Raw genomic sequence first — 27,571 nt, forward strand, 5'->3', positions numbered from 1 at the left:
TGAGAAAAGCCAGCATAAAGCACTTTTATTGCAATAATAAAACTTGAAACTTATACATAGTGCAGGGAGGTGGGGGTGGGGGATAGGCAGCAATAATTTCTCTCACCAAATCACTACACAGGACAGCAAAGGGGTGAGAGGGGGGAGGAAAAGGCAGGAAACTCTGAGATCAGCAGGGGGAGCTGAACATCAATGCTGCACATCAAAAACCAGGAGATGCTGAAGCTGTGATGACCAGCATCATTTTTCTCAAGACAACACTCAAGGGTTTGTCATGATGGCTGGGCTTTCATCGGGTGTTAAGTGTCTACAAACAGCACCTTCAATTTAAACTTTCGATTAAAGTTTCTTAAAATTTAGGAAGTGGAGCTTGGATAGCTATGAGATTACAAAAGTCCTGAATATCCGTTAGAAAAACCACAGGATGGAGGGGCAGGGGGGGCGGGGGGGAAGCCAGGCCACGAAGGCGGCTTCAGAGGTCCCTGCTGGCCTGGGGACAGATACCTGTAGTGTCCAACATCGCAGTGAGAACCATCTGCTTCCAAAAGGCAGAGGGTTTAAGGGGAGGGTGGGGCAGGGCAGTGGAGGCAAAGGCTCTCCTCCCCCTCCCCATTTCAGTTTTGGGTAGGGCTTTTAATTCAACCCAAGGACATCTCTCAACTTGGAGATAATTCGGCCCTCGACAGCGCCTCAAATCTGCTATGGCTTTGCAGCGCAGCAGCAAGAATGTTTAATATATAATAGATAAAAATTTCATCCAAAAAAAAAAAAATAAAATAAAATAAAGATTCTTGCAACCCCCCCCACCCCCACCAATTCCTATTCTAAAATTAACCCATTACTTGTGCTGTTAATACTTGACTAATACTTAAGTGGAAACCTAGATCCAAAAGACTGAAACTGAACCTTCACCCCAAAACGAAAACGAAATAAAATGAGTAACTTGAGGTTTATGGCATATAGTTTAGGTCGACACACATACGAGGAGAAAGGGAAAGAGCGAAGCCGGGTGACAACACATTCAGTCGGGGTCGATGTTTATACAAAGAGTGTAGTGGAACATCAGGAGAAGCTCCATACGGATTCGCGTGTGCGCATCTGGAGGCGCCACATCCCTCCACGGCACATCTGTTGGGGACAGAAAACCTGTCAGTTCCAGCAGCACAGTGCCCTGCGTGCGTGGTGGGGGCGGACTCGAGGCTGTCTGCCATGGCAGGTCCCTTCCCCCAAGAGTTCCCAGGTCTCCCTTTGAACGAGCCACTTCCGCTCTGGCCGGGCTTGGGCTGGATTCCCAGGTGAGCAGTCTCCTTCCTGCCTCAATTGGCAGTTTTTTTGTTTTGTTTTGTTTTTAGCCTAAGCCTATGTTTACCTGCTGAGGAGAGCAGTGACTGTACAGTTCCCCAAGATCACTGGGTCTCCAAGCCGGACGCAAACAAGAATCACCTGGGGGGCTTTAAAAAACTGCAATGCTTGGATCCCACTGCCAGTAATTGTGGTTAAGTGGCCGAAGGTGTGGCCTGGGCATCAGGAGGCTTCCCAGGTGACTTCCGTGTGTACAACCCCACGTTGGTATATCCTTCATGTTGAAGGGATTTAAACAATGTCTGCAGTCTTTATTCATCTACTCCAACCTACAACTTTCCAGATCTGCCCTTGGGCTTTCCATCAAGAGCTCTGCAAGAGGGTCTGAGATGTTCTTTGGCCGGGTGTGGGGAGGTGTAGGCCAGGGTGACTCACAGCCCTCTCTCCCTTCCTTCCCCTCCCTCCATCCGACCAGATTTATAGAACGCTGGTACCCAAATCAAGATAATCCCAAGGCTCTCCTCAAATACTTTTACATCCAAAGGGCTTAACTCTCAGAGAACAGGAAAGAGGGTTTAGATTAGGTACAGACCTTTGGGCAGACAGAGGCTCTGTAAGGAGTTCCCTCCTAGTAAGAATGACAAGTACAGAAGCCAAGGTCAGCAAACTGGCCCAGGTCTGTATGACCCAGGTATGTAGGGCTCAAAGCACAGGGAGAGGAAAAGAGCTAAGAATTTCAAAAGCCCTTGTGCTTAACGGAGTCCACAGCAGGACAAGGTTAGACCGTAACAGACAGGCTGGCAGCCACCTGTGACCACTTTCGAACAAAGGCATTCTCCCTCAGGCCCCAGTTGTGGTCCTCTGGCTCCAAGGGCCAGGAAGGGGGCAAAAGTAGAGGTCTGGGGCCAGCTGGAAAGATGACACCATTTGTGTGTTTTATGATCCTAAAACCCACATGAAAAGTTATGAGTCATTACGACATGGAGTTTGGCTTCCTAGAAATGAGGGTAAAGGAAGGAAAACAAGCCCAGGAAGGGGTTCTGGTGCTAGTCTGCCACGGTCTGGAAGTGACCTCAAGTAAGGTCTTTCTCTCCAGGCCTCGGTTTCCTCACCTGTGACGCAGGAAGGCTGATCGGTCCCTAAGGTCCTTTCCTAGGAGTGTCTGGGAGTATCCTCTACATTTCAAAAGCACGCCCTGGCCTCAGCTTCCCATGCACGGAAAATGAGCTGGCCTGTGCACTCCAGGGTCCCGGACTTGCCCCTGAGGCAGCTGGCTCGGGCGACAGTGCCTCTCTCACACCCCCTGACAGGCAGTGACCACACTCGACATGGCGAGGGGGCTGCACACACTAGGGCGGGGTGTGTAGTCCTCAACGGTCTTACTTCTACAGAACCAAAATGCTAGCGTTATTAATTTGGCCGTATTTCCGGTTCCCAGCTCGGTTTTAGTTTGCAAATTATATACAAAAACATACTTTATTTCAACAGCTACTATCAGCGGCCCCGTCCCAGTGAGTCTGCTCGACAGCACGTGCCTTTCCTTTCCCCAGGATGACCAGCTGTGGCATCTGAGGTGTATACCAGTAACTAAAATCGAAACACTACCCAATAGAGCAAGAACGTAGGGGGAAAACCCATGGCCTTTTTGGTTCTGCTACCCAGCAAACAGCTGGTAAACGGGGGGGTGCCAAGGCGGTAGGAGGCCCTTGGGCACTCAGCTCCTCACCCAAGAACGGGGCGCAGGGGGCTCGAGGGGGGCTGTCCCTGTCATTCCAGTTTCAGAAGCTCCACGTCAAAGACAAGGGTGGCATTCGGTGGGATGATGCCTGGGTGGCCGGTGGCACCGTAGGCGTAGTCTGGGGAGATGGTCAGTTTGGCTCTCTGACCCACACTCATCTGTGAAAAGAACAAAGAGAGAGACTCAGTTGGACGCCCTCCCCAGCTGTCCCTGTAAGAAGCAGGGCCGTTTACCGGGGTGTGCTGGTGCAGCATAGCGGGACGAGGACAGCAACCGTGCGGAACGTGGAGGCTGACAGTCAGGCTGCGCGATCTCTGCATCTGGCTCTCAGGGGCCCAATGGCAGATAAAAACCACCTTTCTGCCCAGGGCTTACTGACCCGGCTCTGGGCAGCCAGTGCCACAGAAGTGTCACCACTCAGTCCTTTGGTGGCCTGTCACCCAAAGCATATGTGTGTGGCACCTACACTCTTAAAAAAGTATTCTGATCAAAACTCCTCTTTAAAAGAAAACACATACACACAGAAGGTAATATATGGGGTAGTCTACTTTTTCTGTACTTTATTGATACTTCTAGTCAGACATATAGAAAACTTTTTAAAAAACATGATTTTACAAAGAAGCATGTATGGCACGTTACCAATAGTGTAAAAAGAGGGAAATATTTATATACTTGTATCTTGCCTAGATAAACAGAAAACACCTTTGGAAGGACACAAATAATACCAGGTTTTTCATGGGGAGGAGAGAGTACAGTGGCCAGGGTGGAGGGAAAATTTTCACTTTAAAAAATACATTTGGGGGCACCTGGGTGGCTCAGTCGGTTGAGCGTCTGACTTCGGCTCAGGTCATGATCTCACAGTCTGTGAGTTCAAGCCCCGCATCGGGCTCTGTGTTGATGGCTCAGAGCCTGGAACCTGCTTCGGATTCTGTGTCTCCCTCTCTCTCTGCCCCTCCCCTACTCTTGCTCTGTCTTTCTCAAAAATAAATAAACATTAAAAAAAAAAAAAACATTTGTCCTTTTTCATTTCCAAATCAAAACTTACATTAAGTGAGTTTCAATATATATTTTCTGAACGGTGAGCAGGCTCTCCGCTCTGCCCACCTTTCCAGCACTCTCCGCTAAGCCCTCCGTTGTGCACTCCTGGCTCCCTGACCCAGCCCAGGAGACAGCAACTAAGGACAGAGCTGCAGGCTGCGCTCCTCTGACACAACTCAGAAACCGTGTTCCCGTCTCCTTTGGCAAACCAGGACAGGCTGAACTACGGTGATAAGAGTAGTTAAAAGCATTATGGCTTAATCTAATGAACTTCAAAACGTTCGTGTCCTGGGGCGCCTGGGTGGCTCAGTCAGTTGAGCATCTGACTTCTGATTTCAGCTCAGGTCATGATCCCAGCGCTGTGGGATCGAGCCCTGCCTCAGACTGCCCTGAGCATGGAGCCTGCTTGAGATTCTCTCTCTCTTCCTCTGCCCCTCTCCCCAGCTCACGCTCTTTCTCTAAAATAAAATAAAAAAATTTAAAAAAGATCATGTCCTTTTACTCAGCAATTCTACTTCCAGAATCTTCTAACAACCCGAAATGCTCATTATAAGGGGAGTGGTTCCATTGGCACATCTGCAACATGGGTCAGCCACCAGAAAGAACACAGTGGCCTTAAATGCACTAACACGGAAAGATGGCCCAGACACAGCTAGAGGAAAAAAAGCAAGCTGCCAAAGCAGTACCTGTAAACATGTAAAAGCAAAACAACGATCTCAGAAGAAAGGGAAAAGGGGCACAAGATAAGCCCCCTTCTTCCTGTGCTTTTAACTCACTCAAACAAATACCCTGTGGAGTTTCAAAGATGCTCTATGCAGGTCTCAGACCACTCAGACTTCTCACAAGTGACAGAGCTGTGGGTCCAGGGGGAGGCTGGGCATCTCCCCAACGCCCGCTAGGCCTCACCAAGCCTGGGATGTAAAATAGGCTGATAACATTATCTCGGGGGCAGCTATGGCTCTTGGAACACAACGCAGTTACTGTTCCAGTGCCGGAACAGCCACAGAAGATGGCTGTGGTGTGGACAATGGGTGGCATGGTCGCTGGGGGATGGGCTACAGACCAAGAGCCAGCCAGACGAGGGCAGTGGGGACAGAGATCTCCAAAGGGAAGTAAACCATGAAGATCCTCTCTCCTTCTCGCACTGCCAACCCTCTGCCCTGCAGGAACAGAAATCTAGACGCTTGGGGGGTGGGGTGGCTTAAAGTTTCTGCAGGTTAAACAGTTCATCTGGAGATAAATCAGTGTGTATTCTGGAAAAGAGAAAGACAGAAATCTTTCTCTCCACTTTGGTTACATTTCAGTTCTCTTTGGTGGAAGGAAAGAGACTAATTACTTATGACACAGGGCTGACATAAAGCCCCGAGTCTCAGGACGCTGGAACCTGGTCAGCGCCGAGAAAAAACCTGCTGGGCTCGATGGAAGGCTAGAGCCCAACTGAAATCTGGCAACCCTGGGTCCCCTGTTGTCCACTGGGAATTCTGTCATGTTGGCAGAACAAAAGCTGTTTACACTAACGGGGAGGAAGGGCTGAGGAAACGGACTCAAGACAAACAAAATGACTCTCTCCAGGAGTATGACCTCTCGGAAGCGGTCTGACACAACAGGGCCAATAATAAGACAAATGCAAATTAAAACCACACCAAGACCACATTTTTTTTCACTCGCTGTATTGTCCTGAATCCAAAAGTTTAACGACACACTGTGCTGGAGGGGCTGGGAGGAGACAGGCCCCCTCACAGCCTGCTGGTGGCAGCTCGGTATAATCCCTACGGACGGCAACTTGGCAAAGTGTCAAAATACAGCGTGCACAGCCAGTGAAGCCCTCACCCCGACTTCTGAGAGTCTGCCTACGGCAACGCTCATACAAATGTAAAATTAAGTCCGCACAAGACTGGTCACCGCGGCACTGTTTATGACAGCAAAGCACTGGAGATGACCATCAATAGGGTACCGATCAAGTCAATTACTGTCCACCCACCTAAGGGAATGTGGTAAGAGAGCCTCCTCCCCTCTTTATGTGCAGATATATAAAGCGTGAAAGAGAGATTCAGCGAAAAAGCAAAGTGCAGAACACTGTGTGGGTCCACAGGGGGGAAAAAAAAGTACGTGCTTGAAGAAACTCTACAGAAAACGTTAGTAACATGACTTGCTGGGGGTGAGGGGACTGGCAAGACAGGGTGGGACGGAAAGTGAAATTTTCCACTTACACCTTCATTGGTTTCTGAACCATGTGAATGTCCTCGCCACAAGCATCATTTAAAAGGTAAACACTAGGAAACAAAACAAAACAAACGAGAGCATACCTGGGCAACCCCTTCTTCCCAGCCTCGGATCACCTCCTGCTTGCCTAGCATAAACTTAAAGGGCTTGTTTCTGTCCCGGGAGGAATCAAATTTCTTTCCATCTTCAAGCATCCCTGTGAAAAAGGGCAGTTGTAACATGAGCGACAAGGAGTGACGGCGCGACCGGTCAGACGCCGGCGGCAGAGTGGCCGTCCCAGACGCCAGCACTGACGGGCCCGGCAGGGCGTCCCGCGTCCTCCGGGGGCCTCCGCAGCTGGGACGGGCCCTCCACCCGGGTCTGCGCATGTTCTTCCCGCCTCCGAGCAGCGGGCCGGGCCCCAGAGGCAGGCGGCTGTCTACCTGGCGTGAGAATGGGGAACTGCGCGCTCCTGACGGGGCTTCCCGGCACCCCTGCCCCTGGACTAAGAGTCGCCGTGGGCCCCGGAGGCACATGCGACAGCTAAAAGTCACACACAGCCCAGGAGCCAACAGGCCTTCCTTGATGGCGGGCGGCGGCACAACCGAACCGAACTGGAGGACACCAGTGGGCGTCGGACGGCGGGAGAGGCGGCCGTGCAAGAGCCACCGCAAACCTCTCCCGGTGGCCCCCAGGCAGCTCCAGCTGAACTGCGGGCAGGGCTTCCACCCGGAGTCAGCGACGTTGCACGCACTCAATCCTCCACCAGTGCTGTCCCCATTTCACAGAGGAAGGAACTGAGGCAGGGGGAAGGGAAGGCGCCTGCCCAAGCTAGACTAGCAGTCCAAACGCCACGTTCATTGGACTACCCCCGTGTCCCGGGAGCCGGACAAGCCACAATGGCAGCCACTATTCAAAGGGGGACTTGCAGAGGTGGAGACGCCAGAGGGTGAATGCCACAAGAGGGACATACACCTGCAGCCCCTCCTTCAAAGACGACCGTCTGCGGTGGGTTCTTGGGAAGCCAGAGGGACCGACGGGACAGCCGTCCATCCCAGACTGGAAGGGCAAGCCAGTTGTTGACATACAGCTAACAGAGCAGGTTTCACTGGGGGCCGCGGGGGGGGGGGGTGCTCCACGGTTCTAAGCATCGTTCAGGCGACCCCGTGAAACACAGAATTCCGTTGAGTTTGGCCACCTCTAGAGGAGGAGGGAAACCCTAACAAAATCCCAACTTAAAAACAATGTCAAGACTTGTAAGCGGGACGGGGAAGCAGAGAGCAGTTGAGAGCTTTATCAGAGCCACCAGACTAGCTGTACTTTGACAAATAGGAAATGGGCAGTGATGGGAACTGCTGTCCTCACGGAGCAGGAAGGCAGACAGATGTCCCAAGCAGAGCGGGTGCTGACCCCACCGGGAGCCTAGAGCTGGGAGCTGAGGACCATGAGGCAGACGGGAGGACGGGGCCCCACCCCTGCCAGGTCAGTGCACAGCCAGCAACTGAGGCCCCACGACCAGCAAGCTGGGGCGTACACGGAGCTCATCTCTCCACCAGAACACAACTACCACCAGATGAAAGAAGTGACAAATGACAAGACTTGAACAGTTTCCTATAAATGAGTAGCTGGGAGAATGGGCGTCCACCTTCACTGTAGACAATCCCCTGTGGGCTCTACTGCATACACGGAACCCAGCCTAACTGAACCCCGCATCAAGGGTGAGAGCAGACAAGGAGCTGGATTCTCAGAATCCGCTCTTTGACCAGCCAGAGAGCCTTTCCATGCACCCACCGAGACGGCTTGCAACAAAAATAAGGAAATCAACTCCAAGGCTTAGTTAACTCACCCAAGGTCAGAGTCAGTGGGTAGTGGGGCCTGGCTCCAGCAAAAGGCTTTCATTTAGCCCAATGGGGACTGAGAGCTATGAAGGAGACCAAAGACCAGAAACAGCCTCTTCCTGGTCTGTGTTCTTTTAAGGAGACCTTGAATAGAGCCCCAGGGCTTCCTAAGCAGCCTTGATATGTAAATCACTAGGTGAGGAAGCCCCCTGGGAAAGAGCCTAGAAGACAGGGTGGTCCCTGACCTCTGAGCCCTGCCTGTGAAGGCTGGCTGGACAAAACACACAGAGAAAGGGGCGCCTGGGTGGCTCCGTAGGTTGAACGTCCAACTTCGTCTCAGGTCATGATCTCGCAGTTCATGAGTTTGAGCCCGTGTCGGGCTCTGTGCTGACAGCTCAGAGCCTGGAGCCTGCTTCGGATTCTGTGTCTGCCTCTCTCTGTCCCAACCCACTCACATTCTGTCTCTGTCTCTCTCAAAAATAAATAAACATTAAAAAGAAAAATTAAAACAAACAACACCACACACACACACACACACACACACACACACACACACACACACACACACAGAAAAACCTTAGCGGGCCATCTGGAACCCAGGCTGTTGCACATTCCACACCCTTGGAAAATCCAGACCAAGTACTCCCATCCCTCTTTCCAACTGAACAACTTTCCAGGAGCAGCAACAGCATGGCCCAGGAGATGAACTGGAATCAATCTAAGCCTTTCACCAGGGTTGGTGTGGAGTGGGCACATGGGCCAGTTTGGGCACTAGGATCAACTGTGAAGTCTACTGGAGCCCTACTGGAAAGACCTGCCTCACGGGTAAAAAAAAGAAACCCATTCAGGAAGAAAGCTCCTGCCCTCCCTTCCTGTTGAACACCATCATGTGAGGATGTGATGTCTGGAGCCTTGGCAGCCACTTTGTAACCATGAGAAGGTCAGGAGTACCACAGAGTAGTTTGTCCCATTGTTATGAACCAGACCCACACCGCCTCCCTCAAGCTTTAGGTTCTGAGGTGGTTAAAAATCTGCTTTGCCTTAAGTCAGCTGAAATATTACTGAAAATAACCTAACAGGTATGAGGTGACCCTTTACTGGATATGTACACAACACACACACCACTGCAGTGCTGCCATGAGGGGGTAAAACTGGAGCTCAACAACTCACACCACAAAGAGCCGTCACCGTTCTGACAGCAGACCAGCGTGCCCTGCCAGGACCCAGGACACATAAATGTTTATCAACAAAACAAGACTTACACGTAATAGTTACGACATGGGATGCACTTCTCATTTTTAAAAAGAAAGCTGATTGTGACCCCCTAAATTTATGTCATAATACACTACTGGCTTGCAACTCACAGTTCAAAAGATATCGTATACCTGGGTGCCTGGGTGGCTCAGTCTGTTGAGCGTCTGACTCTTGATCTTGGCTCAGGTCATGACCTTGTGGTTCGTGGATCAAGCACCACATGGGGATCTATGCTGGCAGTACGGAGCCTGCTTGGGATTATATCCCTCTCTCCCTCTCCCTTGCTTGTGCTCTCTAAATAAATAAATAAACATTTAAAAAATTTTTTTAAAATACAGTGTATCTACAAAAGAATCAGCCTCTTTCAGCCAAATATGAACATGACCCCAACCAGGGCAAGATCATGTTCTGACTGCAATGAGAAACCACAGGGTATGGGGACAGACTCCCTACACTTCCCTTTCATACCTGATCAAATGCATTGCCAAGCTATCTCCAGATGCTTACTGTCTGACCAGTTCCAGGCCAAACACACAAGGTGCTACCTGCTGTTGAGCCAACCTGGAGAAATGGATGCTCTTCAGTGCAGAGACTGTGGGTCTGGGAGCATGTCTGTCTAGCCCCAGATCTCTTCAGGTTTTCTGGGACACTGAAGGACAAAGCCTTTCCCTACTCTTTTAAGAAACCAGAAAAACCAAGAAGGATTTCTAAGTAAAGGGGCTGTAAGCAGGAGCTTTGCTGAGGATCCTTATTCTCCTCCCCTATTTCAGATGAGCTGTTTCTCCTGGGACAAGGACATGAGCCTTGCTCCAGAACTTCAGACTACTGTTCCCACCTGTCAATCTCACCTACTCCCACTTCCTTGGAGGAGAAATCTTCTTGAGGAAGGGTGGGTGGTGGTGTTGGTAATGGTGGGGTGCCTTACGCCCGAGGAGGGATTATCTTATAATCTAAGTCTGAAGGGTAAACATCACCTCTAGAGCTGAGCAAGATGTCACACAACTGGCATAGGTTATACGGGCAAGGAGGGGCTAGAAGGAGGGCTTCCCCAATGGGGAGGAAAAGACCACCTTATATATGCCTGTAAGTTGTCAGGCCAGGTGAGGAGGTGATGTAGGAGAGGAAGCCGTGTCCATTAAGAAGGAGAAATGGATATGTGTACAGTGTTTTCTGGAGCGGAAATTAAGTTGGTCAGTGCCGAATGCAGAATATGACAGAAGCTGTTACATCAAAATAGCTTTGGCAAAGGTGGAGTATTAGGGATCAGATTTACCCTCCCACGAAACAAACAAACAAACAAACAAACAAAACCCACACAGAAACAAAAACAAAATGAAATGCATGAAATAAACACATGAAATAAAACACAAAACAAAACCTCCGTCATGAAAAGAGAGAGAGATGGGAATGCAAGCTGGTGCAGCCGCTCTGGAACACAGTATGGAGGTTCCTCAAAAAGCTAAAAATAGAACTACCCTATGACCCAGCAATTGCACTGCTAGGCATTTATCCATAGGATACAGGTGTGCTGTTTCGAAGGGACACATGCACCCCCACATTTATAGCAGCACTATCCACAATAGCCAAAGTATGGAAAGAGCCCAAATGTCCATCGATGGATGAATGAATAAAGAAGATATGGTATATATCTACAATGGAGTATTACTTGGCAATCAAAAAGAATGAAATCTTGCCATTTGCAACTATGTGGATGGAACTGGAGGATATTATGCTAAGTAAAATGAGTCAGAGAAAGACAAAAATCATGACTTCACTCATATGAGGACTTTAAGAGACAAAACAGATGAACATAAGGGAAGGGAAACAAAAAGAATATAAAAACCGGGAGGGGGACAAAACAGAAGAGACTCATAAATATGGAGGGTTACTAGAGGGGTTGTGGGAGGGGGGATGGGCTAAATGGGTAAGGGGCACTAAGGAATCTATTCCTGAAATCATTGTTGCACTATATGCTAATTTGGATGTAAATTAAAAAAAATAAAAAATAAAATTAAAAAAAAAAGAAAAGAAAAGAGAGCAAGAGACAGAGAAATAACCCAGATAACAGCTAAACATGGTTTTTAAGACAAGACTCTGGACACTGCAACAAAGGACAATGATTCCTGAGAGATGGGAAACTAGCAAGGCGAGCCGAGCCCTACGACTGCCCAGCTTACAGCCTTGGGCATTTCCGGGGAGAGGGACCTGGATGGAGCTCAAAGCAGCTGGGAGTCCAAAGGACACAAACCAGGAAGGAGACAAGTGCAGAGTGAAATCCCCGGAGATTTACAGAGGGTCCCTCTTGAGTATTCAGCAGAATACTAATCAGCACACATGTTTAAGGAAACTACTTAAGGCCAGGAAAAGAAAGAACCATCTAAAGGATGGATTAGAAGGAACAGTGCCCAGTGCTTACACAGAGCTGGGATCAGTGACTGTTCCGCTAGCCAGACTGAAGAAAATCATGGTTTGTGAGGCACTGAGTAGGAGGATATCCAGAAGATCTCATCTCAGGAGTGGGGGATAATCAGCCCCAAACTGAGCACTGCTCCAGACCCACCTAACAAATCATAAAAACAAGATCCAAAAGGATCAAACTGTTTCCAAGTAACTTAAGTGCTTCTCAGTACAAAGCTCAAGAAGATTTATAGGCACAAAAACAGCCAGCACCTCAAAAGGTAAAATTCACAATGTCTAGCATCCAGATTAGCACACAAGCAAAGAAGCGGGACGACACGACCCACAATGAAAGAGACTAACCAATCAACTGAAACTCACCCAGAGCGGACAGAGTTGTTAGAATCAGTAGAGAAGGGCAGTAAGATTCAAACCAAAGGTCCAAAGCTGACAATGACACTGGGACGGAACAACTGGACACCCACAGGCAAAGAAGTAAAAACATGGACCTATACTTCACATCAAGTATCAACCCAAAAACTGTAAACACGAAACCTATAAAACTTCTAGAAGAAAACACAGGGAAATAATCTTTGTGACTGTGGGTTAGGCAGAGATTTCTTAGACATGAGGCCAGAAAGCACCATCCATAAAAGGATAAACTGAACGTCATCAAAACTAAGAACTTCTGCACTTTAAAACGTACTTTTAAGAGAATGAAAAGTCAAGCCACAGACTGGGAGAAAACCTTTGGAAAGCATGTATCTCATAAAGAACTTGTGTCCAGAATATATAAAGAGCTCTTAAAACTCCACAATAGGAAAAGAAAGAGCTGAATTAAAAAGGGACAAAAGATTGGAACAGATACTTCCCTGAAAAAAGGCAAATTAAAACCACCAGGAGATATGACGACTACTGAATTAGAAAGAGCACAACTAAAAAGACTGATCATAATCACGCACTGGTGAGGATGTGGAGGAACTGGAATTCCCACCCGCTGCTGCTGATGGGAATATCAAGTGGACCGACCACTCTGGACAACAGGCCGGCCGTTTAAGTGAAACATACACCTCCCATACGACCCAGCCATTCCGTTCATCCTGGATAAATATCAGCCTGTGTTCACACAAAAAGACATATACATATATGCACAGCAGCCTCCCTTGAATAGCCAAAAACCGGAACAACCCAAACATCTGCCAACTGGTGAATGAACAGACCACATCCACACAGTAGGAAACTATTCAGCAATAAAGAAGAATGAGCTACTGATACATGGAACAGCGTATCTCAAAATAATTATGCTGAGCAACAAGGGCGTATACACTGTGCAATTCCGTATATACAAAACTTTAGAAAATACAAACTCTGCTGACAGAAAAGCGTACCAGTGGTTGTTGGGGATGGAAAGAGGAGGTTTCAGAGGATGACGAAGGGACATACCAAAACTTAGGAAATTGTACACATTAATTGCAGTTTATCGAACGTCAATGAGGCCTCTACAAAACTGGGGGGTTTTTCCGAAAGGAAAAAAAAGTGAAAAAAGTGTGCTTCACTGAAATCCTACGTGTGTTTACCTCCTACACCCAAGCTGGCGGCGGATGGCGAGGGACTTTCTCTGTTTAGGGAGGGGGCAAGGAAAGCAGGCGGCCCGTCAAGTCTCAGCAGTCGCTCCCACTTTAACTCTGGACATCTGTGTGCCAGGACCGGGAGCCCTTGAACGGTGAAACCACCTGCCAAGCCAGTGCCGTAATTTCCTAGAGAAAGCACGCTCTGATGAGAGAAGGCAACTGAGGTTACAGTTCAGACCTGACAGCTGACACTCTGAGCTCCAAAGGGCACTCCCAGCAGAAACCAGCAACGGCATGGCCCTCCATTTGTGGAACCGACTGACGTCCCTTCTGACTACACACAAACCTGTGCCTCATGGTCCACAGACCGCCTGGGATGGCTCCATATTCTCCCTCTCGAGAATGAATTTTTGTGTCTCCTGACTGAACGCAGCTTAAGGTCGCAGACCTGGACGCAAAGTGCTATGTCCCTGTACGTGCTGTGTACTCAGCTCCACCCCTGGCACCCGCAGTGCTGGCGGCACTCGCGACTACTTTAAGATTGGCTCTGCCTGCACGATTTTTAAGAATCAGCAGGACAAGCAAGAGGCTTCCATATTTAGACCTCTTCCCTGTACGGTAGGAAGGATCTGAGGGGTAATCCCAGAACGGCAGCTTTTACTTCCAGCACCTCTGAATTACTAATCAGTGAGAAAAAATGTGAAAATCTGGGGGTCTCCAGTTAAAAGCACAAGCCTGTGTGAAAGGGTTGCAGGAGGGAGTGTTAAAGCAGCCTCTGGCTGCAAGACCGTTTATGTCACCTTTGTCTGAGTTTCCTCCCGAACGATTTAGCTGTTCCTTTGGGGAAGAACCAGACTCCAATCCCTGGGGAGGGAGCGGGAGGGCTTAAAAAAAAAAAGAAATGTGGGGAACAAGCTCAAGTTCACCTCCCCCACAGCAGCCTGCTCCTTCCTGCTGCTCTTCTGTTTCAGGGTGTGCTCGCTCAGAAGGAACCAGCGAAGGCAGACCTGGCCAGCGGCTGCTGAGGAGCACGTGCCCTCGGACTCTGCTCCTGGTACTTGGCCCGAGTCACTGCCCAAGAAGCAGTGATTAAGACCCAAGGCCAGGACGTGGAGACTCGAGAGGACCGCTGGGTTATTATTTCACTAATAATCCGACAGAAATGGAGCTACCTCCAGGGCTTCAGGGGGGCAGCACCCCCATGTCCCCCTACAGGGTAAGGGAAGTGGCTGCATGAGGCACGGGTAGCGAGGGCTCCGGCACCTGCTGCAGCTCAAGCTTGTGACTCACAGTGTGGTTTTCGGCTGCGGGTGGAATCTTTGCAGGTGGTTTTCATAAGCATTTTGCAGGGTGCAGAATTTAGAAAGTTTTTAAATTAAAAACAAAAAACCCAAAGCTAAATCACACGATGACAACAACAAAGAACATCCCAACCTCCAAACAAAACAAAGCTCTTGCCATTTACAGTTGGAAGAGGGAGAAAGGACTTCTATGTTCAATTCGACACATATTTTCTTTTATTAATTTTTTTAAATGTTTATTTTTGAGAGACAGAGCACGAGCTGGGGAGGGGCAGAGAGAGAGGGAGACACAGAATCCAAAGCAGGCTCTGGGCTCCAAGCTCCAAGCTGTCAGCACAGAGCCTGCTGCGGGGCTCGAACCCACGAACCAGGAGATCATGACCTGAGCTGACATCGGCCGCTTAACTGAGCCACCCAGGTGCCCCTCAACACGTATTTTCTTAATTTTTTTCCTTAACGTCTACTTATTATTGAGAGATAGAGAGCATGAGCATGGGAGGGGCAGAGAGAGAGGGAGACACAGAATCCGAAGCAGGCTCCAGGCTCTGAGCTGTTAGCACAGAGCCCGACGTGGGGCTGGAACTTACAAACCGCAAGATCATGGCCTGAGCCGAAGTGGGAGGCTTTAACCAACTGAGCCACCCAGGCGCCCCTCAACACGTGTTTTCTTTTTTTTTTTTTTTTAATTTTTTTTTTCAACGTTTATTTATTTTTGGGACAGAGAGAGACAGAGCATGAACGGGGGAGGGGCAGAGAGAGAGGGAGACACAGAATCGGAAACAGGCTCCAGGCTCTGAGCCATCAGCCCAGAGCCTGACGTGGGGCTCGAACTCACGGACCGCGAGATCGTGACCTGGCTGAAGTCGGACGCTTAACCGACTGCGCCACCCAGGCGCCCCAACACGTGTTTCCTTAAGTACAAAAGTACAATGGTTGAATGGAGGTGGGGAAACTGAACTGAAAGTCACCAATTTTTCTGCAGACGTGCATTCAAAGCCACCTGGAACATTCTCAAATGGCTGTACTGACCTAGATACAAATGGATGTACCGACCCAGGCTTAGCTGTTTCCTTCTCCTCCTTATGTACAGAAGTTTCCTCAACAGCCTTTAATTTAACTGCCCCACCAAAGACGCCTACAAACCGCAGCACGCACAGCCCCAGAGCGGAGAAAGAGCCTGTATCTCCTAGTCTCTAGTGATGCTCATTTCTTTTTTCCCATGTGAGCTTTATGCTTAACCAAGGGCTGGTCAGCTATGCTGACTCCCAGACTCACTTATGTCAGTTATACTTACCGAGTAGAGAAAACATAATCAAACAGTATGCAAAAAAAATGAAACAGGAGTGTGAACAACAGAAAAAGAGTGGTCCTAGCTGTTTGGAAAGACTCAATAAAGGCAAGTCACTGAAAAATACTGCTCATGAGTAACTGTGTGGATGAGACGGATGTATGTCTGAAGAAAGAAATCTTAAGAATATAGAAAGGTTGGGCGTTGAGATGACCTCCCAACAGTCCTTGCTGTTTTGGCTTTAAAAGAATCCAAATTAGTTTTTACAAGAACCTTGACGGGAAACTCTACCAGAAGAGCCATCCTAACAGAAAGACATGGGCCTTGAGTAAACGATTTATGTTTGGATTTGAAATAAAATGTTATAGAAGTCATGTCATTTTTACGATCAACTACCCACTTGTCCCCATCATGATGAATGAAAAGAGACTCTACACCTGAGGTAGCTAAGACATATGAATTCAAAGTTTATGTCTCATGTCCATTTCCAGGCCTCTGGGTTTGCACTCCCAGGGCAACCTTCCTGAACTGGGAGCTCTGACAGCCCCATGAACGTGGTAAGATCGAAGGCCAATTGCCTACCCAAAGAGAGAGCTGGCTTCTTCCCCACCATTGCACAAACTGAGCACAAGAACACATCCCCTCTGTTATCTGGAAATGCTCCTAAACTTTTGCTAAATCTCTTTAGATTCTATGACCAAAAGTGTATTTTCAAAGGAGATCCCATGATGGGAAGTACACAAACCGGAATAAAATCCTTGTGGGCATGCCTCTCCATCTTCCACTTTATCATAATATGAGTAAAAATACCGCCACATTGTATCTCATGGGGCGGGGTGGGGGAGAGCACACAGAGGGAAAACAATACTTAACAGTGGCTGTTTGGTAATGGTAGAAATATGCATGATCTTTAGCTTTTCTTCTTTTCCAGAAAACACGGAGGCGGGAGGCTGTAGGGTATAATGGCGTGAGTTCTGGGGCCTGGGCCCAGATGACTATAATAATCCCCTCCCTGGTATCCCTGGGTCTGCCCTTTCTCTCCTACAGTTTAAACTTGACACGGCAGCTAGAGGGACATTCTCTTAAAATACAAGTCAGACCCTACTACTCCTCTGCTCAAGACCCTCCCACGGCCCCCCCATCTTATTCAGAACAGAATCTCAAGTCCTGAAAATGGCCTAGGAGGCCCTGTAAGAGCTGCCACCCCACACTGCCATCCCTCTGACTTCATCCCTGGTGACTCTCATACTTCTCCACTGCAAGAACATTGTTTCCTTCTGTTCTGTAGACACACCAGGGATACGCCCACCCCAGGGCCTTTGTGCCTGTTGTTCCCTCTGCCTAAAATGCTCTTACCAGATGGTCACATGGATTACTCCCTCACACCCTTCAGGTCTTGGTTCACATGTTACTCTCTCATTAAAGTCTTCCCTGGTCTGTCTAAAACTAAACCTTCTCCTGTCCCTTCCTTCGCACTTACTGCTTAACATACAACATATCTTCGCTTATTAATCACTTTTCCACTACAGTGTAAGATCTATGAGGACGGGCACTGTGTCTTCTTCAGTCCTATGTTCTTGGTGCTCGGAACAGTGCCTTGCACATAATCGATCGTCAGTAAGTGCTTGTGGAGAAACCAAAGGCACCCTTTCCCCCTCCAGGCCATTGCACACACTTGGCAAGCTCTCCCCTCCTGCCGGCCCAAGCCATACACATCCAAGACCACGTGGCCCTTCCACTCCAGGTGGGGGCTGCTCAAGGCCCTTCTCTCGAAAAGGTAGGTGCAGGGGAAGGCACTCCCTCAAGGTAAGCACCTCAAGGGCAAGGCTGAAGCTTTCCCCAGCTCCTAACATGTTTGCTGAATGACTGAGGGAAGGGCTTGGTGTGCTGCCCTGTGTGTAGTAGGCGTGAGAGAAAACAGTTACAATTTTATTAATCCACGGGGATTGGGCAAAGTGCAGAAGGTAGATTCTTGCTCTTATTCTAGCTTAAAGAAACAGAAACATTATACCAAATGTAACAGGAATGTGGCCTTTCTCCACTCCAGCTAGAGTCCGAAGTGACCACTATTCAAACTGTCCCTGAGAGACTCCATGCCAGGCACTGATGGGGAGAGGCCCTGGAGAACACCACCACTAGGCCTCTGGCCTCCTGAAGCCTGCAGTCTACTGGGGAAAGGGTGGGTGTAACTGTATACAACCTGACCGTGAGGAAGGCCATGAAGGAAATGGACAGATGCCTTGCCTGAGAATCCAAGGTACGTGTGTGATGCATTTGTGAAGAACCACTTTAGCCAAGGGTCAATCGGGGAAGACCCACCGAGGGGGTGCCATGTAAGTGTGATAGATAGGAGTCTGCCTGAGGTGGGGAGCGGTGACACCTAAGCACAGGGCCAGAGAGTTCCCTGGGCGGGGGGCCTTGGTGTGTGCCAGGAACTGGAGGTGGGCCAGGGTGGTCTGAGCTCCTGGGAGGGGAGAGTAAAGGCACTGAGAACAGAAGACAGCACCCAGGAGAGGGCTGTTTCTCCCCACTCCCTTTCCTCCTCCTCCTCCTCTTTCCACTGCTAGTATTCATCTGGCCGAAGTTAAAGTGAGCTAGGGGAAGGCACACAAGGACTCGGTTGAGTTCTTCAAGTAGGTACAAGAACAGGAGAGGAAAAATAGAAATAAAAATAAACAAGGGCACCTGCACGGCTCAGTCAGTGATCTCGCAGTCATGCGAGAGTCAGGTCATGATCTCGCAGTCCATGGGTTTGAGCCCCAAGTCAGGCTCGGTGCTGACAGCTCAGAGCCTGGAGCCTGCTTCAGATTCTATGACTCCCTCTCTCTCCGTCTCTCCCCTGCTTGTGTTCTCTCTTTCTCTCTCTCTCTAAAAAATTAATAAACGGCATAAAGAAATAAAAAAAATAATGAAAATAAACAGCATCACAAGCACCAAAAGGGAGAACTGAATAGTACATGCCTAAGTTATCCAAAGTACCCCAGCCTTTTCCAGCAGAAATAAAAGGTGACAATACTATTTTTAGAGAAAATCCCAAAGCAGACAAGCAATTCCTAGTTTACAGATACAATGAACCCATTAGCACCTCATAAAATCAGTTATTTAAAAATGTTTTATTTATTTTGAGAGTTGGGGAGGGGCAGAGAGAGAGAGAGAGAGAGAGAGAGAGAGAGAGAGAGAGAAAATGCCAAGCAGGCTCCACACCGTCAGCTCGGAGCCTGACGTGGGGATCAAACTCACAGACCGTGAGATCACGACCTGAGCCAAAAAAGCCAGAGTCAGACGCTTAACCGACTGAGTCACCCAGGGGCCCCCCAAATCTGTTTTTAGGTAGGCTCCACGCCCAAGATGAGGCTTGAACTTATGACCCTGAGATTGAGAGTCACGTGCTCTACTGCCAGGTGCCCCATAAAATCGGTTTCTAACCACCAAAAACATTCAAGTTAAAAAGCCTATGTTAAATTTTTATAGTACATAAATTATATCCAATAAAGCTGTTAATGAAAAAAAAAAAAAAAAAAAAGCCCATGAGACCTACTGAAAGGAACCAGAGCTCTCTGGAGAGAACAACTGATGCCAGGACCAGAGCAGGGAAACCAAGGAGGTGACTAGGGAGTAAGGCGAGCATATCAAAAAGGTACCAGAGCCAGCCCAAAGGGGCTCCTGCTGGCCAAATCTGGGACAACCTGAGTATCAAGAAGGATAATGAGTATCAATGATTTTAAACCCTCAGGAAAATTTATTATGAGTCCATATGCTAAAAACAAACAAACAAACAAAAATACAAGTAAGTGGATAAAGGGGGGAAAAGTCTCTTGCCACCCCTGGGAAAGATGACAAAACAAATTCTTTAAAATGAAGATTTAAATTAAAGGGAAAGAATTAAGCTCTACCCTATCTTATGGAATGGCAGCTGATAAATGTGGAAGGTATGAAGGAATTTTTAAAACCGCCTCTTTGCAAATGCCAACGAAATGGAGACTTCTGGCAAGAATCAGCAATGATGTCCATACCAGAGGGGGAAGGTGGAGGAGACCAGGCACGGGCAGGATGCCCAGGGCCCCACTAACGGCTGCTAACTGCGAAGGGGGAAATGTACCCTTACAGAAAAGATCAAATTCGGCACCACCAATAATGCTGTTCCCCACGGTGTGCTGAGTATCGAGCACACAGCACCAGGTATGACGGGACGGCAGACGACACGAGGAGGAAGCGGCCAGATGACACCGGGAGAAAATGAGCAGACGGACGCAGGGCATTCTTTCAGTAAGATCACAAGACGGCTCTCTTTGAAAAACCAGGGCCATTGGGAAAAAACCAGCACGAGGCCTCTCTTAGATTGGCAGTAGACACAACATCCAACTGAAATGAGTAAAACTTGAAAGAATTCTGGTTTAAAAAAAGAAAAAACACTTTCAGGACCACGGGGGGGGGGGGGTTTACAATATGCATCTGGTTTTAGGTCACTTAAGTCATTTCAAATTTTCTTAGGTGTGACCAGTAGGAGAATAAGGAGAATATCCGTATTCTTACAGCATGCTCGAGTATTTAAAGTGTCATGATGTCTGCGGCTGAAATGACTCCGTGAAAAACCCACAGATCACACACACACACACACACACACACACACACACACACACGCACGCACGCATATTCTGTAAGGAGACAGAAATGGCAAACTCGACAAAATGTCAACCATCACAGAATCTCGGTGGTGGGCACGTGGCTGTTTAGATTTTTCTCTATGTGTGAAAACTTCGCAAGTAAGAGTCACACATACACATACACAGGCATGCTATGGGGCCTTCGGTTCACTTAAGCCCGGTGAGCCTCCTACTCTTACCGGTGGAAGGAGAAAACAGCACCTGCAGGATTCTGTACTCTAGTAACCACAATCCCAGAGGAAAGAAAATGATGCTTCCGTAGCAAGGTCTATTTCCAAAATGTTAAAACCCCATTATGTTAAGGAAGCTCGAGGAGAAGAGGAACGGACACCCCCGGATACGCACGGACTTGTCGCATCCCCGTGTCGTACACCTGAAACCAACGACGCGTCGTGTGTCAGCTATGCTTCCGTGGAAAAAAAAGGACCAACACCTCGGCTTACGCAGCCAAGCTGCCACGGCCCAACTCTGCTCGGCTCGTGCCCCTCAAGACACAAGGAAAGGAAAACAAACACCAACAAGCCCCCTCGGTACCCACATTTAGCAACTCAGCTACAACTTTCTTAGCCAATTTATTCTATTCTGTAGGCAAGGTTAGACCTATTTTATCTAAAAAAAAAATTTTTTTTATAAGTTTATTTACTTTGAGACTGAGAGAGAGAGAGAGAGAGAGAGAGAGAGAGAGCGCGCGCGCGCGCACGACTGAGCACAAGTGAAGGAGGGTCAGAGAGAAGTACAGACACAATCCCAAGCAGGCTCTGCAATGTCACTGCAGAGCCTGATGCGGGGCTTGAACTCAGGAACCATGAGACCATGACCTGAGCCGAGATCAAGAGTCGGACGCTTAACCGACTACGCCACCCAGGGGCCCCGAGGTTAGCCTTTTTTAACCTGAATCCTCACTCAGACCCATCTCTCTTATAAGTGCCCATTTCCCCATCTGTAGAGGAACAGAGGCTGAGGTCTCAGGGCCAACCCCGCCCTGCGTGGGAGTTTGGGCCACTCCAGCAACTGAGGGCTGACACCGGGGCTCTGCCTTTCTCCCACTCGAGACATCACGGGCAGTGCTGGTGGGAGGAAGGGCCGGGGGGGGGGGGGGGGGAGGGCGGGGAACGCATCACCCAGTGCCTGGGACACGAGCAGCCTTCATACAGTGCGTATAATAGCAGCAGCACTGTCACTGCTCCCGGCAGGTGTTCTTACTCCCATTTTACGGATGGCCACGGAGGCTGAGAAAAGTGGGACAATTCGGCTGAGCTCTCATCACGTGTTATCCGGCAGGGGCAAGAGCCGAAACCTAGCCAAGGGCCCACTTCCTCTTGGGGGATCATTGTCCACCTGGCACCACCTCTCCCCACCAGCCCAGGCTGGCACGCCACACACCCAGGATACAACCGGAACCCTGTTTCTGTCCCTGCCCTCAAAAAGTTCAACGTCCACACAGGGGCCAGAAGGGAGCGGGCCTGTTAGAATCCAGGTCAGCTCACAGCCCTCTTAGGGCTGCCACCTCACTCAGAGAGAGAGTCACCAACCTGCAAGGCCCCCCCATCACCCCCTCCTCCCACCGCTTTCCCCTCATGCCCTCCGGCACAGCCACACGGGTCTCCCTGCCGTTCTCCCACCACAGCAAGCACGCCCAGCCTCGGGCTCTCTGCCCGCAAGACTCTTGCCCCAACACCCACACCGCTCACGCCTCAACTTCCCGTGGGTAAATATTAGCGTGTCATTTTGTCAGAGGCCTTTGGCAACCACTCTCGCCAAAAGCAGCGACCCCCTGCCCACGCCTGCACTCTGCTTTCACCTCTCCACAGTGCTTCTCACCACCTGACCTTCGCACCTGCCTGGGCCTTGCCACGCAAGGAAGCCCCACCACATCAGGTCTCTGCCTATGTAGTCCACTGGCCACGTCCCTAGTGCCTGGCTTGTCACTGCTGCTCAGTGAACACCTGCCGTAGGAAGGAAACAGGGTCCTGTTCCAGCCCTGCCCGAACGGTCACAGCCTCTCTGAGTGAAGTCAGCACCGAGTGGGGGCCCGTCAGAGGAGCCTCTGCTGGGGGTGAGCCTTCCTCCAGACATCCGATCAGCCGAGATCTTGGCGGGGGCGGGGTGGACGGAATAAAGTAGAGAGGAGAGGGGAGGGGAGACAGAGGTTAAAGAAAAGCAAGGGGCTGGGGAGGGGGCTGCAGGACAGTGGTCACCTCAGCTGCCCTCTAAGTGGACCTTCTGAGGAGACAGGGCTGAAGGACCCTTGGTCCTCCTCGTTTAGAAGCCAGGCTGCTGACAGCTTAAACCCAACCCCAAGGACATGATGTCAGTTACTTTTCAAGAGGATAAAACCAGAATTCCTTCAATCCACCTAAGGTTGCTCTGACAAAGGCAGGCATGTGGCCTGCTGACATGAGTAAAAGGGACACAAGCCTGGCTATGTGTCAGGACAGGCTCAACAATACAGATGACGAAGCTACTGGAGGCAAGGAGGGAGCTGTGAGAAGCCACTTGGTCCTCAAGGCACATACTTGGCAAGTTACCCTTCCACCTCCTTCCTCCCACCTCAGTGCCTGCCATGCTACTGGGAGGCGCTGGGCTGGTGGCAGCAAAGTTTTCGTCTTCCCTTCTGGCGCCACAAAGAGGGGACGCAGGCCTTTCTTTGAAGCCGCGTGCAGGCCGTCCTCTGCTAGAGGCCACAGAAGGCACCAGAGGGAGCCTTGAGAGTGGCGTCAGGGCTACGACTGGCAGCCACCAGCGGCACTTAAAATGTCCATGTGGCCAAAGTCAGCCTGGGCTATGCATGTCTCTGCTGGCTGAGACCTTACTTCCACTGCTCTTTCTTTGGACCTGCCCCCAGTCAGCAGCAGGGGACACCAGGCCAGAGCAGGCTCAATCAAGAGTGTTCGCCTGACCTGAACCTGGGCCAGTTAGATTTTTCCCTCCTAGGAACTATCATCATTGGAGTCCCACAGCCAAACAATGTAAGCTGGATATTCAAAAGGAGACGGAGACAGTGGGCATGGGGTGGGAGGGGCGGGGCACACAGGGGCCTCCCAACATCCAACATCTCCACTTGGGAGAAGCAAAGACAAACGAATCCGACAAGGGAATACTGGGGCAACCAGGTAGAGAAAAACAGGGAGAAAAACTAGGAGTACTATGAGAATTTCTTCTCCCTTCTTGAGCCCCAGTGGGCTCCCTGCCTGGGAAGACCCTCAGGTCCTTATGGTAACTCTCCCCACCCCCATTATGTTCCATCAAGATGAATTCTGCTCCCACTGGCTTGAAAGCCTTCACTGCTACAGATGAAATCTCAAAGCGCCTACCCATTCCTCTCACGCCCCCACGGGCCTCAAACAGGTTCTTCCTGGGAGGCTGGTGGCAAAGACCCACAGGAACAAAGCCGCCTGCCCAAGAACAGCCTACTCTGTGAGCAAGGGGCAGAGCTGGCTCCTCACTGAGGCGTCTTTGTAGAGCTTATCAAAAATGACATAAAAAAGAAAGCTTTTGTCCTGATGCATGCCAGGGTCCTGCGGCTGTTCGGGGAATGTGTGGGTGGGTGCCACCCTCAAGGAAAACACAGCCTTGGAGAAGAGGCACTGGGAGCCCTGATGGTGTTCTGGGTCCCACGACCATCTGTTCTCTTAGGAAAGGCTCCAGACGTGCTGTGTGGGGACATTTCACCAAAAGGCACAGTGAGGCATGGTTCTGTCGACATGCTGTGGATCCAGTCCCGCCACGAGCACTAAAAGACGGGTAAGCCAAGGCTGAGGGGCACAGACTCAGGAGTGAGACAGATAGAGCCAGTTATCCTAGTATGGCTAACTTACAAAATGGGGGTGGGACAGTCACCTCATTACCTCTCCGAGTCCCAGGGTCCGCACCAAGTTGGCGGTGGGAACCGCATTAACTGCCCACTCACCCCAGCACTGCAAAAGGCAACGCTCACTCTTCTCATCCCACCGATCACAAGCAACCAAACTGACAAGCTTTCCTCCATTAGACCTCCCAGGCTCGGGTGCTGACCATGGCCTACAAAAACGGCCATTTAAAAACGTCAGAACCACTTTCCAGCTTCGTTTCACAGGCACGAGAAAGTTCCCTATGAAGATGGGTTGCAATACCTCTTCCTTTGGGAGCCTCTTAAAAGGTTCTAGTTCTTGACTCCCTCCACCCCTGCCCCCATTTCTGCCCACGGAGAAGGGCCAGAGACACAAAACAGCCAAATAAGTCAAAACGCCTGGGAAAGAGGATGTTGGGTGCCTCCTTCTCCTTCCCAGTGAAAATCATTTCCCTTAACAGAGGGCTCCCCCCATAATCTGGGAGGGAAGGGTAAAGCTTATGCCTGAGCAGCTTGGTCACAACTGCCTACAGCCTACTACCCAGGAGGAGGAGGAGAAAAAAGAGAAGGGAGGGAAGGAGATGAAACAGAGGAAGGGGGAGGAGGAACAGAGGAAAGGGTGGGAAGGAGGAGAAAGGGGAAGAAGGACGGGGAGGGAAGGTTATTCGTGTCTACAGTGCAGCTACACCAATCACCACGCCCCCTCCAGCCCACAGCCACAGAGTCTCCGCCTGCTTAGCCTCCACCCCCCTCCCCAATACAACCCAGGAGGACCTTGTAAGGGCATGGAGTTAAAAGATGGTCTCAAGGCACCAGACTCTGAAGTCTGAATTCTGGCTGAAGGTCTACAATCTCCTTTGGTTTTCATTGCTGTTCGTTACCCTAACTGGGCCTCAGTTTCCTCAACTTTCAAATGGGGATGAGAAAACCTCTACTCCTAGACGGGTTGGGGGGCAGGGGCTGAGGGGCGAAATTACACGTTCAGGCAGCCCAGGCCGTCGTGGCTACCAAGGCTTGGATTTCAAAGTGGCTCAAAAGTAAGATGAGCGGATCTAGCTCATCCAAGGCCAGGCTGAAGTCAAAGCCGTGCCTTGGGAACCAGGATGAATCCCGACTTTGGAAGAGGCCCCTCCGCAGACTGGAAATTACCTCGCCCTTCTTATCTCCATCCAAGGGAGGGCCGGAAGGGGAGGCTGGGTGTCACCCGGGACACAGAAATGGTACAAATCCTTTGATGGTCCCGGGCCAGGGCTCTGCCCGTTCCGGAGCATGTGACCTTGCGCCGGCGACTTCGCCTCCCCAAACCTCAGTTTCCCCATCTGTGCAGTGGGCACAGGGCTGTTCGGGAAGCGCGAAACCGCCGGCTCACACCGTCCCGGGTTCGGCAGGCGCGAGGCCGCCCCCTCGGGGGCGCTGCCACCGCCCAGGCCTCCGCCTCGGGCCACGCGGGCCCCGCCGCCGCCGCCGCCGCCGCCGCCGCCACGCCCCGGGCCTCTGCCCCCAGGCGGCGGCTACAGGCCACTCGGGGCCGGGCCCCCCACCCCGCGGACCCGCCGACTCACCCGTGTAGTGCACCACGCAGGTCTGGCCGCGCTTCGGGAAGGTGCGCCCTAAGGAGACAGACAGACAGACAGACGGGAGCGGTGAGCGGATGCGCGCGGCGGAGGGGGCACTCTGGGAACGCCGAGCGCGCCTACTCACCGTCTCCGGGGGAGATGGTCTCCACCTGCACTCCCATAGCGGCGGCGACGGCGGCGGCGGCTGGGGACGCTGGGCTGGCGGGCGGCGCGGCGGGCGGCGTGGACCCACAGCGGACCTGGCGGCAGCTCCCCGGCTCTGCCTTGGCCCTGGGCGCCTGGCCTGCGCACGCGCGCGCCCCCGCACGCCCCGCCCTGCGTGCGCGCCCCACACGGCGCGCACGTCCCCGAAGCCCGGGCCGCGGGGCTGGGGGACCGGAAGCCCGGCCGCCCCGCGGCCTCCGGATGCAGCCGTCTGGAGCGCCGTCCTGCTGCCCCCGCCCTTCCTTTCTCGTGCTCCCGGCCGGCGGACTCCTCTTTCCCCAAGTTTCCGCGTCTGGGAAATGGGGGTAATGGCCGGGGGGTCGGCCCGTTCCCGGCTGGGTGACTTTGGGCAGGTTCACACTTCGAAGTGCACACTTGCGTGAAAAACGATGGTTGTGGGAGGTCAGCGCATGTGTGTGTTCACGTTAGCGGTCAACAAACGATTCAGGATTCTGAGCTCTGCTTTTCTTCGTTGGAAGAGGAGTCGGTATTCACACCGCCCTGCATGAAGCCTGTCCTGTCAGGTCGGGATCCGTCCATTCGTTCATTCATGCCTTATCTACTTATGTTCTAATTGAGCGTCTACTATATGCCCATCACTGTGCTAGGTGCTAGGGAAACAACAGTGAAGGAGATAGATTCAGTCCCTGACGTCGCCGAGCTTACAGTCTGGTGAAGGCGAGACCATCAAATTACCACTGAGATAAATACAAAGTTTCAAAGCTGTCAGTACTGTGATACATGGCTTATGTATCACATGTCAGTAGAGTGATACATGGCTTATGCTCTGAGGCATGTATAACAGAGATGCCTTACTCAGTCTGGGGTGTGTGGAATGCTTCCCTGAGATTGCCAGGTTTAGCCAAGGTCTGAAGGAGTTGGCCAGCTGGGTGTGTGTTGGGGTAGAAGAAATAGGCAGAGGCACTGTGGCCCCAGGGAACATTGTGACAGGACCTGAGGGAGGCAGATGTGGATAATCCTTTAGGTTTTCGGCGGGTGCTCCTGAGATTTTTTTTTTTTTAATTTTGTAAATTTATTTTATTTATTTTTGAGAGAGAAAGAGAGCACAGGAGCGGTAGAGAGAGGGAGAGAGAGAGAGAGAGAGAGAGAGAGAGAGAGAATCCCAAGCAGGTTCCATGCTCTAAGCACGGAGCCCAGTGCGGGGCTTGAACCCCCAAACCGTGAGATCATGACCTGAGCCGAAATCAAGAGTCAGATGCTTAACTGACTGAGCCACCCCAGTGCCCCACCCCCGAGATTCTTTAAATGTCAAAGTCCTTTGACACTCTTCCTGTCGTCTGTGTCCCCTTCCCTAGAATCTCAGGGAGCTCGTGACTGCTTTGGCAATTTTTGTGTTATTTAGGGTGC

General features: G+C 50.6%; 1 protein-coding gene and 1 long non-coding RNA gene across 2 annotated transcripts in view; one reads left to right on the plus strand and one right to left on the minus strand.

Moving 5' to 3' along the window:
• FKBP1A (FKBP prolyl isomerase 1A) lies at positions 1-26,290 on the minus strand. Its single transcript, XM_027069742.2, has 5 exons — positions 26,124-26,290; positions 25,985-26,032; positions 6,385-6,497; positions 3,029-3,198; positions 1-1,128 (listed from the first exon to the last, which is right to left on the minus strand). Exons 1-4 carry the CDS (start codon positions 26,158-26,160, stop codon positions 3,070-3,072), a joined length of 327 nt encoding a protein of 108 aa, XP_026925543.1. The 5' UTR covers positions 26,161-26,290; the 3' UTR covers positions 1-1,128; positions 3,029-3,069.
• The window catches only part of LOC113602501 (uncharacterized), a 5,946-nt gene continuing 4,660 nt past the window's right edge, over positions 26,286-27,571 (plus strand). Inside the window, exon 1 of the long non-coding RNA XR_008289168.1 lies at positions 26,286-26,727. This is a non-coding gene — a long non-coding RNA (uncharacterized LOC113602501). The remainder of the gene's footprint in view (positions 26,728-27,571) is intronic.

The sequence above is a fragment of the Acinonyx jubatus genome, chromosome A3 (genome assembly GCF_027475565.1).
Source record: "Acinonyx jubatus isolate Ajub_Pintada_27869175 chromosome A3, VMU_Ajub_asm_v1.0, whole genome shotgun sequence".
Classification (NCBI taxonomy): Eukaryota; Metazoa; Chordata; class Mammalia; order Carnivora; family Felidae; genus Acinonyx; species Acinonyx jubatus.